This window comes from Anolis carolinensis, chromosome 3, assembly GCF_035594765.1.
Source record: "Anolis carolinensis isolate JA03-04 chromosome 3, rAnoCar3.1.pri, whole genome shotgun sequence".
In the NCBI taxonomy this organism is placed as follows: Eukaryota; Metazoa; Chordata; class Lepidosauria; order Squamata; family Dactyloidae; genus Anolis; species Anolis carolinensis.
Window position 1 is genome coordinate 232,751,808 of NC_085843.1, and position 14,391 is coordinate 232,766,198.

The following is a 14,391-nucleotide window of genomic DNA, read 5'->3' on the forward strand; positions in this document are numbered from 1 at the left end:
CAACAGTTCTGGCCTATCTATATGCCACAGATGTGGATATCATATCTGTTAAAAAATCTAATTCAGATCAATTTGTTTGAGAGGATGGATGAAGGAATGACAGAGGCTTGGTGAGGGCGGCCTTGAAGTGAGGCAGAGACCTGGTGCTAAAGTAGTGGGCTGTGGCTTTTATTTTATTTTATTTTATTTTATTTTGTGTCAAAAGCATTGCATAACAAATACATTTTAAAATGATGGGAAAAAAGGAAATCACAATCAACTAAATGGTTTTAGACCAAAAACGGGCAACAGCAACCGCATTGTCCGTAGCTTTAAACAACTCCTCCTCTGTGCATGAGGCAGGACATTGTGGGCAAGCATACATGTGCGGGGTTGTTTGTTCTGCTCCACAGTCACACAAGGTGGAGGATTCCTCCAGGTAGTGCCACCTTTCCAAGTTGTCTTTAGATCTGCCCACTCCACTTCTGAGTCTGTTCAGGGACTTCCAAGTTGCCCATTCTTGGTTTGCCCCTAGAGGAAGACCCTCATGGGGGGCCATCCAGTTAGAATTGCCAGGTTTAGCTGCCCAGAGGGACACCCTTACTGTTGCTGGAGGAACATCAAGAGGAGTGGTGGTTCTCATGAAGCCCTTCCTTGATTTGAGTCTGGTGGGAGGAGGCTGATAGTCATGCAGTGGGTGGCTTTCACAGTGTTCAACCTTATTTCTCTCACCGTTAGCAGCAACTTCCCGTCGCACGTCAGGAGGGGCAATGCCAGCTAACTTGTAGAGTTTATCAACAGGTGTAGGTTGTGTAGGCTGTGGCTGTTGGAGGGAAAGAACAGATGACGTGGAGGTCATTATGCAGGGCTGATTGCAATTAGATACCAGTTAGCTTAAGGCACTTGAATCTTTCTTATATAAATATTTTCAAGAAAATTAATTTCATTATCTAACAGTTTTTATTCATTAGTTTCTCAACCATGTGACTCACATGTAAAATTATTCCAACCACATAGCATGTGATGTTACTCCTTGAAGTGTCAAGAAAACCCTTCCCACCACAAATCTGCTACAAATTTGTTGAGGATGTTTTTCTCAAAGAACATTTTAAGGATGCGCTGCTCTTTCTCCTTTCCTTTCTCTGCAGTGAGGAAATGGAGAGAAAAGAATACCCTGGGTGCTTCTGGCAATTGGCAGATTGAAGTGGGAGAGCCAAACTTGTTTGTGCCAGCTACACTGGATCGTGACCTCATAAAAGAGAGTAGTAGCAATGTAAGTAAGGTTTAGCTTACTCATAGCTAAAGTGTGAATGGCACTAATTTTTCAAGTAACATATTGGGTATTTTGAGGTTGTTTAAATTCAGACACTTGATTCCAGCCTAACATTATGTAACTCATTCAAGAGCTGGGATGTCGTTTTTGTGAGGATATTCCCAAGGTGAGAAACCTCACGTATAGCTCTGTTAGATGACTTCAGGACTCTGAAGAATATTGGGGATGACTTGATTGCTAATATAAATATATGAAACTCTTTTGTACTAAATTGGAAATATTCCATGAACCCCAATATTTTCTTATTTATAAAAAAAATTATCCTTCATTTCAAATGCCCATGCACCATTTAGAAGAACTCTCAACATACAATATAAAATCAAACATTCCATTAAAAATATGACACAAAGGCAACAGAAAGGCAGATAAAAAACAAACAAACCTTGGAACAAAAAAACAAACCTTGGAACAAAACAAACACAGTATGAAAAAGCTACCAAGGAGAATTGGCTTCATGAATTTTGAGAAGACAGAGTGGAGCACCCCGTGCTGTATGGAGTTAATATTTGAACTGGCAGCAGGTCAATGAGAATGGGGTCATGTGGATCTGGAGGTCTTACTGTATTGAATAGCCCCCTCCCCATAACTGCAAAACCCATATCTGCAATTCCATTTACCTAAATCCCGGAGAAATGTCCTCTATAGGAATTTACTAGGTCCTTCATGCAATTCTATGATATGCTTCCCCCGGAGTTGCCAGAGATACTGGAGGACCTAGCAAATTCTTAGATTAAGATTAGATGCCTCTCTAGGAATTCTAAGTCTCCAACAAACTCTATAATATGTTGAGACCAGATCGTGGGTTATTACCCACGATCTGGTCTCAACATATTATAGAGTTTGTTGGAGACTTAGAATTCCTAGAGAGGCATCTAATCTTAATCTAAGAATTTGCTAGGTCCTCCAGTATCTCTGGCAACTCCGGGGGAAGCATATCATAGAATTGCATGAAGGACCTAGTAAATTCCTATAGAGGACATTTCTCCGGGATTTAGGTAATGCTGTTTAATTGTATCCATGGTTTCAGGTAACTGCAGTCCAGCCAAGATCATATCCCCCGAGGATGCAGAGTCTTACTGTACCATTTAACTGCAGGAACTGGAACCTTCTATATACAATACTTATGCTGTACTACTCAGCTTTGGCCCTTCCTTACAGCCCACAGCTCTTGTCTTGACCTAGTAAGGTTCTGCTCATACTTTATCCTGACAGCATGTGGCCTAGGAATAAATATTTTGATTGCCACCTTTTGTGGAATTTACTCTTTTAATCTTTGAGGGATCAGATTTGTCTCTCCTCCACAATAACTCTTTTCCTTCGACCCTTTTCCCTCCCTTCCAGCTTGCTTTCTTCCAGTTGTGCGTCATCATTTCATTTGGGCAGCCTGGGTGGAAAACTGGATGCCTCCAAATGAGATGAATGAAAACACTAATACTGATCGTTCTCCTTCCTATAGAACTCATAATCAACATGGAGAAAAATAAACACAGTGAAATACAAACACAAAACCCCCCTACATTTCAGCATTACTCTAAATACAGGTTCCATGAATGAAACACAGGTCACTCACATCCTTTCCTCTTTCTGATGGTGTTTGCTATCTTGCTTGATGAGTTCTGTAGAACTCAAAAGGCTGTATGTTTTTTTTTTGGACCTAGAGTACACCTAATAAAGTAGCAGTTCTAATTTGATATTGGAATTCAGCTTCAATATAACAGAAGTCTGATTAATAAGAACAAGCACCTTAAGGGGAAGACTAGGAATCCTCACTTATGCTGTTACAAGAAAATTTATATGTGTTTACTATCCCACCAGAGTAGAATGGGGGTGACTAAACATGTACATTTTCTTTAGCCTGTCTTTATGAGAAAAGACACCAAGAGCAGTTTCCAGTGGCGGATCCGGAACCTACCATATCCCAAAGATGTATATAGTGTTTCAGTGGAGAAGGATCAGCGCTGCTGTGTGGTCCGGACGACAAATAAGAAGTCAGTAAGCAGGGTTCACTGAGGGTGGGATCCAGTTGTTACAGTTTAGAGCCTTAAATAAACTGCAAGACCTGGAGACAGTGGCATGAACATGCTTTCTTACCAAATCCAGCAACTTCTGGTCTTCCTAGTTAAAAATATTAAGTTAGAAATCAAATTGAGTTTGTTCACACTCAATTGTTGGTAATTCACTTCTCATTTCTGGCTCCTAACCAATTTTTATGTAATCCCTGAAGACTGCCTAGAGGTGGTGCTGTTGGCAAAGGCCTGTTCTTTTCTGTTTGGCTGTTCAGCTTAAGGCTTGCTAGAGTTCTTCTGAGGGCAAAGAGTACTATTAATCAGTGACAGTAAAGAACCAGGGATGTAGCCAGGACTTGTCAAACACTTCACAATGAAGGCCAGACTACATTAACCCTGTGGGCCCTTCCAGTTAGCATCTTTCCTTCTGATTGCTATTAGCAGGTGCAGGATTGGGCTCTAAATAGTAGGAAAATAATCGTGGCTCCTTTTTTCTTGTTCTGCTTGTGGACTGATAGCTAATGTTGGAAATAGGATGCTAATCTAGCCTTGGACAGATCCCATAGAACAGTGGTTCCCAACTTGGCGTCCCCAGATGTTTTTGGCCTACAACTCCCAGAAATCCCAGCCAGTTTACCAGCTGTTAGAATTTCTGGAAGTTGAAGGTCAAAAACATCTGGGGACCCCAGGTTGAGAACCACTGCCATAGAACATCTCCTTATGATAAAATCGAATCATGTGGAGACTTGAACATAGATGCCTATATTAATGTTGGGCTTAAGATAGCATAACTTTGCACAGAACATGAAATGCCATTTATTTGGAAAATGGCCCTGAAAAATGCAACGAAGAGAGGAAGTAGAAGAGCTGAATATCAGTAATATCTTTTTACAAGTGAGGTGGCATCACCCCTTGAACCACTGAGTGTTGGTTTTTTTTAAAAAAAGGGGTATTTAATTGTATAAAGAGCCCAGTGGCGAAGTGTGTTAAAGCGCTGAGCTGCTGAACTTGCAGACCGAAAGGTCCCAGGTTCAAATCCCGGGAGCGGAGTGAGCACCTGCTGTTGCTCCAGCTTCTGCCAACCTAGCAGTTCGAAAACATGCAAATGTGAGTAGATCAATAGGTACTGCTCCGACGGGAAGGTAACGGCGCTCCATACAGTCATGCCGACCACATGACCTTGGAGGTGTCTACAGACGACGACGGCTCTTCGGCTTAGAAATGGAGATAAGCACCAACCCCCAGAGTCAGACATGACTGGACTTAATATCAGAGGAAATCTTTACCTTTTAATTGTATAACTGAAAAGGAAATTTAGGAAAGCTAAGATCATGTGGAACCATAGATTTGCAATGCTTTGTCCTTTATTGTAATTCGCTCCTATGAATGCCAATTTCAGATGTGTGTTAAAAGTCCCAAGTGTGGTGTGGCAGATCTTGAAACTAGATCTTAATAATTTCTTTCACAAAATAAATGAATTTGCTTTGCATCCAAAAACTAAAGGTCCTGTACTAATTGGCCACTGTTGTTTTACATGAAAAGCAGTGCTTAGCTAAAACAATAGTAGTCTGACACATGAGGTTACACAATATACAAATTGAGTATCCCTTATCTAAAATGTTTGGGAACCAAAGTTTTCAGTATTTCGGGTGTTTGTTTTGTTTTAATTTTGGAATATAGGTAGTCCCCAAGTTACAAACATCCAATTTACAAAAGACTCATAGTTACAAACGGGATGAGCCAACAGGAAGTGGGGGAGTTCTATCCCTAGGAAGGGAAACTAACTCCTAAAAATGAGTCTCCACTGAAGTTTTATCACCAATCCTTGTTTCCACAGCAAGCTATTTTTTCAAAATCCAATTATCACAGAGACAGAAAGTGAGGGAAAATCTTCTGAACAAGGGCACAGACAACAAAACAAACATCACAAGGGTGTTAACCCTTCCCTATGCTATCCAAAGATAGATAGATAGATAGATAGATAGATAGATAGATAGATAGATAGATAGATAGATAGATAGGGGTTTTTTTTCTGGATATACAGTTAAAAATGTGCCTGTTTATAACTTACAAACAAATTCAACTTAACAACAAACCTACAGAGCCTATCTTGTTTGTAACTTGGGGAACTGCTTGTACTTGCGTACTCATAATGAGATATCCTGGTAATGGGGAGCAAGTCTAAACATAAAATTTATTTATGTTTCATATACATAAGCAATTTTATATACAGTATTTAAAAGAATTTTGTGTGTGAGACAGTTGATTTACGTTGATCTATGAAAAAGCAAAGGTGTCACCATCTTAGTCACTCATGTGTACACTTGGGAGTATTTGGAATTCCAGATAAGGTAGACTCAAATTGTGCTTCAATTCCAGCAGGGAATTCATTGTAGCTTTTATACCTGCGGTGCCATCAAGAATAAAAAGATGAGGCACAAAACACAGCGGGGATGTCTAAAATGAGCTTCCTGTGATTGTGAGCATGAATAATTGCCCCCACTTTAATAAACTTTCCAGAACCTTTGAAGCCATGGGAGGAAAATAATATTCAACATCATATTTCTATTTTAAAATGTCCTAAATAATCAAACCCACTCAAGTTAAAGTCTAGAAAGCCATTTTGAGTAATGGAAGACAATTGTGTGCTTGAATGGGGTGCTTCAGGGTGATACGGTCAGCCCACTCCCATTCCTGAGTTGTAGTGCAACATCTTGTACATCATCCTGTAGCAACCTTTCAACCAAACTATAGACCAGAGCTTTCTGAACTGTGTGTGATGACAATTAGTGTGTCAACTATAGTGTGTAAATGGAAATGTAAGTTATTATCTTACAAATCATATATTTTTAAAAATATAAATGAAATATTGGCCAAGCAACCACATCTTGAACCGATAATGTTGCCTCTCTGTAGTTTGAAATCGCTAACCTGGGGCCTGCTCTAAAAATCTTTCCAAGTGAGATTGGGTGATCTCTCTCTTTTGAGGCACCTTAATTGTGAAATTCCATCTCCATCAAGTCCTCTCAGGCCATGGCATTATCTTCTCACCTCCCACAAGGATGGTAAAACATCAAAACATCCGGGCGCCCCATGGGCAACGTCCTTGCAGATGGCAAATTCTCTCACGCCAGAAGCAACTTGCAGTTTCTCAAATTGCTCCTGACACAGGAAAAAAACCCTTCTCTGATTTTTAGAATGCCAGCAAAGTTCTTCATTTTTTAATGTTATAGTCACAGATGGCTACCATTGTGGTCTTTGTCCGTTCCTTTTAATTTCCTGTGTTGGTGTTTCTATCTTTACAATATCATATCTGTTTTTTTGGTAATACTGGGAGAATCCCTCGCATAACAGGAAAGGGGTAGGATTAAGTTACTTGTGTTCAATTTTTTCACGTTTCTCACTTGTTTTGTTGTTCTTACGGCAAGTGAAGAAATACTGCAGTGTGTATGTGGGCTTGTGTACCATTGTTCAGCCCTCAGTACTTTTAGCAAAACTAGACACTTTTTTTTTGCTAGGTATAACCAATATTACAGCCCATGCCAGTTATTGCAGCCATAGTAAATAATGGTTCCTAGCCTGCACTTAAGCAGAGCCCTAAGGGAATGCAGTTAATACTTTGGGGGCAAAAAGGTATGCCCTAATGTCTTTAACAGTTGCATGGTAGGCAGAAACTCAACAGATAACGCTTGTCTTGAAGATGTGGAAATGGATACATTTGAACCCATAGAAGGCCTGGGATGCAGCTGTTAAATGTACAGGAGCCCTGTTAGAACAGAACTGCCTAAAGGGACCTTAAAAAGAAAATATTGCTGCCCACTCCAAGTCATTCATTGTTTGTTCCCCTCCAGTCACAGCAAAGGGCTGCTCAAGTGGGATTTGCTGCAACCCTCTTGCTGTAAAACAAATCCATTAAGGCAAACTTTCCAAACAAACAGGCAAAGCCTCCACGGCCACATCAGATTCAATTATTGTAGGGCAAGGTAGCAGTTAACATTACACTGAAAGGGGGGTAAAGCATCAGATCTGTTTTCCTTTGATCTTTCGCAGATTTGAGTTGGAGACTAGGCCAGGTATTTTCCCACTGCTTCAGCCCTGGAGAAGGGTGGGGGGCAAAGTTGGTGTTCCCAGTGAAGGCTCCCTAGGCTCTTTGAAACACCGGGCTTTGGGGGGGGGCTGCTTTTTATTGTCTCAATCAGTAAGAAGTTAACACTTCCTTAACATGTCTTTGTGTTCATCTAATCTTTGCTGTTTAACCTTTGACACCCCCATTATTATCCATGTCTGCCACCTTTCCCAAATACACGCAGAAAACCCCAAGCCCTGCGGTAACATTCCTCCTTCGCAAGCAAGGCAGCCAGGGCTGGATGGCCTTTGTGTGCATTTTCGTTAAGGCTTAGAAAAGAAAGGGTTCATGTTTTGTGCCGCAGCAGTTCAAGCAGTCAACCTCCGAGCAAAACCATCTTAATGGAGAAGGATGGCTCATGGATCTGACACCAGGAAATAAATTCTCCTGTTCACTTTGTAGCACCAGAAACATGTCACTGGTGGAGGGAATTTCACAATGGAAGAGTTCAAAGTAACAAAGGAGAGGGGGATACATGACAGCAATCCTAGAGGGAGAAAATAAGAATAGTGTTCTTCCCCCATGGTTAAGTTGTGGCTGGAAGAAGATAAGGCAATTCAAACAAATGACTGGTGAATAAAACAACCATGTGTACAGTAAGACCTTGGCATCTGCTGGTGTTTAGTTCCAAGATCGCCACGGAAAGCAGAGTCCATGGATGCATCAAATCTATTATATATAATGCCAAAGCAAATGATGTCCAAGATATAAAATTGCAAAATTAAGGTTTATTTTTTGGAAGTTTTCTGTGGATGGTTGAAGAAGCTGTGGGTACGAAGGGCTTACTGAATGTCTATATATACATGGGAGAGGGAGAGTGTGTGTCATTCAAAATTCAAGGTGATCTAAAATAAGAGATCTTGCTACCTTTTTGCTTTGTGAGCTCAGCCATTTACCAAGCATCTTACTATCATATTTGGAAAAGGCAGCGATCACCTCATTATGAAACTGAAGGTCAAATAATAGTATAAACTTGGTATGATTGATTGAAATGAAGTACTGAATCAAATGTGAATATGGGAAGCATACTTTCCTCATTTTGAGATAATGTGCACTTGTTGGAACAGGCATCATTTTAAGTAGAGCCCTCCTTGTGTCACACAGCAGGAAATACTTTCGCAGATTTTATGTGCAGCTGTATAAAAATAACATTTGTTGGCCAATTAGTAGGGGCATCCTTTAATTCAGGAAAGCATGTCAGATGCGTCCTTGACCCTTTTGCTATGTCCTTTGTCCCTGGATCTGTTGATCTTATCTGTAGTCAGGCAAGCGTCAACTTGTAATCACTCTAAGACCACTCCAATGTTTTTTAAAATAATAATAATAATAATAATAATAATAATAATAATAACAACAACAACAACTTTATTTTTATACCCCGCCCCATCTCCCCAATGGGGACTCGGAGCGGCTTACATGGGGACCAAGCCCGAAAACTTACAACAATAAAATGATAAAACAATTATTCCAACAATACAACATCAATTTCAATAAAACCATCATAGTAATCAACATATAGCATAAAATATTAAAAGCAGGAGAGTAAAACAAGGATCTGGGCCAAAGTGCAAAATATATCAAATGGGAGAGGTAGTTTCTCAGTGAAGTGCAAAATAGTAGTGGCAGAAAAAAACTGTAGTTGGATGGGCAGATAGTTCAACCTAATAATTAATCGTCAAAGGCCTTTTCGAAGAGCCAGGTTTTTAGGCTCTTCCAGAAGGAGAGGAGGGTAGGGGCCTGCCTGATCTCCCTGGGGAGCGAGTTCCAAAGTCGGGGGCCACGACGGAGAAGGCCCTCTCTCTTGTCCCCACCAACCGCGACTGCGAAGGTGGTGGAAGCGAGAGGAGGACCTCACCCGACGAGCGAAGAGAACGAGCAGGTTCATAGGGGGAGATGCGGTCTCTAAGGTAGGTGGGTCCCAAACCGTTTAGGGCTTTGTAGGTTTAAAGCCGTTTAGGGCTTTGCACCTTGAATTGGGCCCGGAAAGTAAACGGCAGCCAGTGGAGCTCCTTAAACAGAGGCGTAGAACGTGCCCTGTAGTTCGCTCCGGTTAGAAGCCTGGCAATTCCCCCCCCCCCCAAATGAGCCCCAAACACAAAAACATATACATGTAATTCAGTATCATGACACCACAGAATTACAAATGTGTCCAAAAGCCAACCAAACTCTCAGGAAGCACAAGTCAGAAGTGGTTCGGGTCATTCCTGGCCTTCATTTTCAGCCAAAAGCATGGATGAAAATTGACCCTTGCAGCAGTTGCCCACTTCTGCTTTCATCATATCAAAATATTATTTCAGTCAGTTAGATATGGAAAGAAAGTGCTTAGCATTTTAGCTAATAATAATAATAATAATAATAATAATAATAATAATAATAATAATAATAATAATAATTCTGTTCAGTGTTTCTCTGACTTAAAATTATTTTTTGAATAGAATCACATCTTTCTAAACTGAGAGCTTCTATTAGTGCAGGAAGTTATTCAAACCTGGCCTTACTCCCCCATTCTCTTTCTCACTTGCTTCCAGGTATTACAAAAGGTTCTCCATTCCTGACCTAGACAGGTTCCAGCTACCCTTGGATAGCACAGCTCTGAGCTTCACACATGCCAACAACACTTTGATCATCACGGTAAGTACCCATAAGGCTGAACTATCAGTATTAACATCTCCCAGTACTTTTTTTTTTGCAAAGCTGCCCATGTAAAAAGGCATATTGTCAGCCTGTCACTGCAGTTCTTTGAGTTGCAATCTGGATGTTCAAGCAGGTGGGGTCCGTATCGATGTTGAGCCTTGCTGTTGCCTTTCCATTCCTTAATGTGCCTTCTTGAGAGTGTAACAGTAACTTCTTTTCCTTGCTTCGTTCCCACTCTACTATTGAACAACATAATATGGGAAGAGTGTAGGATGTGTGAATTCAGAAATGAGCAGTCAGAAAACAGCAGCCTGTTGTGTTCTGTAGTTTTTGTGATAAACACATGGGGGTCTAACAAGCTGACTTACTAAAGGAGGGTGAATATCAAAACAGGAAAAAGGATAGTATCCAGTGGTGTGTGTGTTTTCCAAAAAAAGTAGACCTGGAATTTCTTTTGGACATTCTCAGCGTTCAAAATAATGTTAATTGATTGATTACATTTAGTTTACATTTTAGATTCAAACCATTAAAAGCTTTATAAAGAAATTATTTTATTTGGGTATTTATAAAAAATGTAAAGTGAATGTTATATACCGTATATACTCGAATATAAGCTGGGTTTTTCAGCCGTTTTTAGGGCCTGAAAAAATCCCCCCTCTGCTTATATTCGAGTGAAGCAGGGGCAGGCTCTGTTGCTACTGCTGCTCTCACCCTTTTCGGCCACCCAGCCTTGTCTTCGCCTCCGAGGCCTCCTCATCCGCTGCACTGCTGCTGCGGAGAGCAAAAAGGGAAGCCCTCGTGCGGCAAGACATGCATGGAGGGAAATGCGCACTTCTCTTTCCCCTTCTGTCACCGTGCAGGCATCCTCTGCTCTCCGCACGACCAGAAAGGTTGTGCGCGCGGAGACAGGAGAAATGGAGGCGCACGCCTCCCTCCATGCTTGTCTTGCTTCTCGCAGTGAAGTCCAGAAGTCAGGCAGGCAGGCAGGCAATGGAGACTCAGTTGCGTCACCGAGCCGGGAAAGGAAGATTAGGATGGAGAAAGGAAGGAAGGAAGGAAGGAAGGAAGGAAGGAAGGAAGGAAGGAAGGAAGGAAGGAAGGAAGGAGAAACAGAGGAAGGGATGGAGAGAAGGAAGGAAGAAGGTAGGAAGGCGTTGAGGAAGAGGGAGGGAGGGAGGGAGGGAGGAAGGAAGCAAGCAAGCAAGCAAGAAGGAAGGAAAAGAGAAGGGGGGAGAATGGGAAGAAGGAAGGGAGGAAGAAGGAAGTGAAGCAAAGAAGGGAGAAGGAAAGGAGGAAGGCAGAAGGTCCTTATTCTAGATGGTCATTAGAGGTTCCTTTCCAACTTTTCCTAATACTAACATTTTTATTAAAGCTGGATGGCCATCTTTTGGGGGGGGGCTTTGATTGGGGTTTCCCTGTATGAAGGCAGAATGAAAGGAGTTGGATTAGATGGCCCTTAGCGATCCCTTCCAACTATTGCTAATATTAATATTTTTAGAGCTGGATGGCCATCTGTTGGGGGGGGGCTTTAATTGGATTTTCCCTGTATGAAGACAGAGTGAAGGGAGTTGGACTAGATGGTCCTCAGAGGTCCGTTCCAACTCAGTTACTATTACTAATATTAGTATAAACATATTATTATTATTAAGTTGTTTATACCATACTGTTTTTGTTGGCCCCACTTTTCTACTTACAGAGCTAGTTTTCTTTTTTTCTTTGAAGCACGGTAAATATTCAAATAACATTAATCTACTGATGTTTCAGTTAATGTAATTTTATTGTTATCTATTTTTATTTTTGAAATTGACCAGTAGCTGCTGCATTTCCCACCCGAGTCAACAAGTTTTCCCAGTTTTTTGTGGTAAAATTAAGTGCCTCGGCTTATATTCGGGTCAGCTTATACTCGAGTATATATGGTACTTCCCTTCTATTTTACAAATAATTCAGTTCAATATGTGGATGTGAAATAATGCTATGTTTTAAGGATTCATACCTGAATAGAGCTGCACCTGATACGTCTACTAGCAGTTCAACTTTATTTTGCTGAGGTATAATTTCAGAATCTTTAGCTTCACTCAATCACTGTCTGTACTATTTATTAGTGCCATTTCAGTTTGAGAAAAATGAGATATAGTGTAATTAGATGAACCTTCCATCTCACTAGAAAATAGATGTGAATCTGTGGCCACATTTTGTCTTGTCTGCATGTCCTGTGGCTCCCTGCTTTCAGCCTGTGACTTTGCACATCTGATGGTAAACGAAGGCAAACGAAGTCACATTAGGTTCTTTGCCACCAGAGTCTTAACCCAGAACTGATGCCACTACACCTTAGCTTTAGGTGGATAAAAAGACAACAGCACATCATGGCAGTCCCTGTGGTTGTTCCTGCTTTTGCATATAAGGTACTATGTGACATTCCTGTTTGTGAAAGAGGTAATTTTTCTCTTCTATAGTATCATAAACCAAAGGAGATTTTGGCTGCAGAAGAGGAGCTACAAAAGGAGCTGAAGAAGATCAAGGCAGCAAATGATGGAGATGGAGAGTGCAAGACACAGTAGTCAACCATTACAGAATGCTTTTTTCTCCCTGTACATATTTTGTTACTTTTACTTTTTGCTAAACATGTTGGATTGAGATACATTTGTTTGGAAATTATTTGGTGAACATCATATATTCTCTACACAGACTGTTGTGTACTGTTGACACCCAGCCTGTGTGGAAAGGGACAGTTTTGTAGAGGCAAGGCTTTCAGGAATTTACTTTCAACACTCCTGGATGAACAAAAAGCTGTCATATTAGCACAAGTACCTTTATACATGAATTATTTTAGCAGTCTACAACTTGGTTTTTGACAGCCCTTAAGGATGTGAGGAAACTTTTCATTAAATGGCTACAACTGCTTCTTAACCTCTAAGGGTGATATTGAGACAAAAGCCAAACAAAAACTTGATGCAAATCTCAGGTGTATCTGCAATTACCTTTGAATTTACTAAAAAGATGTTTATACCTGAATTTTCTCCAAAACAAAAGATGGTAGGTTTTACTCTTTCCACCATTTGTGTCTTAGAAAGGTGTTATACTGTATGTACTTGGCATGTAAATTGAAAGCAGGTTTTAGAACCAAAACTGTGGATTTTGATATGACCCGTGGATAAATCAGGGATCATTCCACGGGGGGGGGGGGGGGGAGTGCCAGCATGGCCTCAGCGGGCCAGTACATTTTCCCAGCCAGGCATTCCAGGGGGCTCTACTTAGGAAAGGTGATGCTTCCTGTTTTGATAAAAATTAAAGTATGGCATTTTTATTTTAAAAAGAAGCCATCCCATTCTCAAGAGTGGCATGGTGAAAAGTGAGAGCTTAGTCTATTCTGGGAGAGGCTATAAGATGCACTGCCTCCCCCCCTTCAAGGAATGTACTTGTCATCACATTTTGATTCTGTGTGAGTTTTCCCTCTTTCACAGATATGGAAAATATATGAGCATATAAGTGTTAAGTATCCCTTATCTAAAATTCTTGGGACCAGAAGAGCTTTGGATTTTGGAATATTTTCATAAACACAATAAGAATATGTTGGAAATTTGTCTGAACATGCAATTTGTATATGTTGCATATACACATAGCCTGGAGTCAATTTTATATACAATAATTTTAACAAATTTGTGCTTGAAATGGTTTGTGTACATAGAATCATCAGAAAGCAAAGGTTTACAAGCTCAGCCACCCATGTGGACAGTTTTGGATTTTGAACAACCAGATAAGGGACGCTCAACCTCCATAAGCCAACTGCTTGCCTATTCTATGAGAACTATTTTCTTGCATCAGAGACATACAGAAACAGAAGATGTGCTTGCATACCTTTGTGTGCCAGGAACCACAATATCTGAAAAATTCAGGTGCATATGGTGCTTTTCCACCCAATTCTACAAGCACAGTCATTTCTCACCTCACATGGAAATAGCAGCTATTAAAATGTAATAGCAGCAAATAGGATAAATAAGTGGAAACTACAAAAAATGTAGTAAGTATTCTGGGTTTTTACCATTTAATCTCTCTTCCAGTACTGCTTTCTCCATTCTCTGGGTATCTGGAACTAAGAACTATACTGTTTACCGGGGGGGGGGGGGGGGTATTCATTGGTCTTAGCCTTGAGGGCTAATTTTGGATTGTTTGGTAACATTCTCAGTCTGTGCTGTGTGCCACCGTTATACATTCTGAGTGTATATAAAGGGAGTTCCATTATTACCACAGTTGGCTGAACCTCACTTACCTTGATTTATGGATAAACAATTCTTGGTATTTTAATGCCATCATCC

General features: G+C 40.7%; 1 protein-coding gene across 2 annotated transcripts in view; it reads left to right on the plus strand.

The window, feature by feature from the left end:
• The window catches only part of dpcd (deleted in primary ciliary dyskinesia homolog (mouse)), a 19,614-nt gene extending 5,289 nt beyond the window's left edge, over positions 1 to 14,325 (plus strand). For both annotated transcript variants that reach the window (XM_016995630.2, XM_016995629.2), the window contains exons 3-6: positions 1,128 to 1,252; positions 3,167 to 3,300; positions 9,973 to 10,075; positions 12,532 to 14,325. In XM_016995630.2, the coding sequence (XP_016851119.1) occupies positions 1,128 to 1,252; positions 3,167 to 3,300; positions 9,973 to 10,075; positions 12,532 to 12,636 (467 nt within the window). In that variant the 3' untranslated portion in view covers positions 12,637 to 14,325. The remainder of the gene's footprint in view (positions 1 to 1,127; positions 1,253 to 3,166; positions 3,301 to 9,972; positions 10,076 to 12,531) is intronic.
• Positions 14,326 to 14,391: the final 66 nt, after the last annotated feature.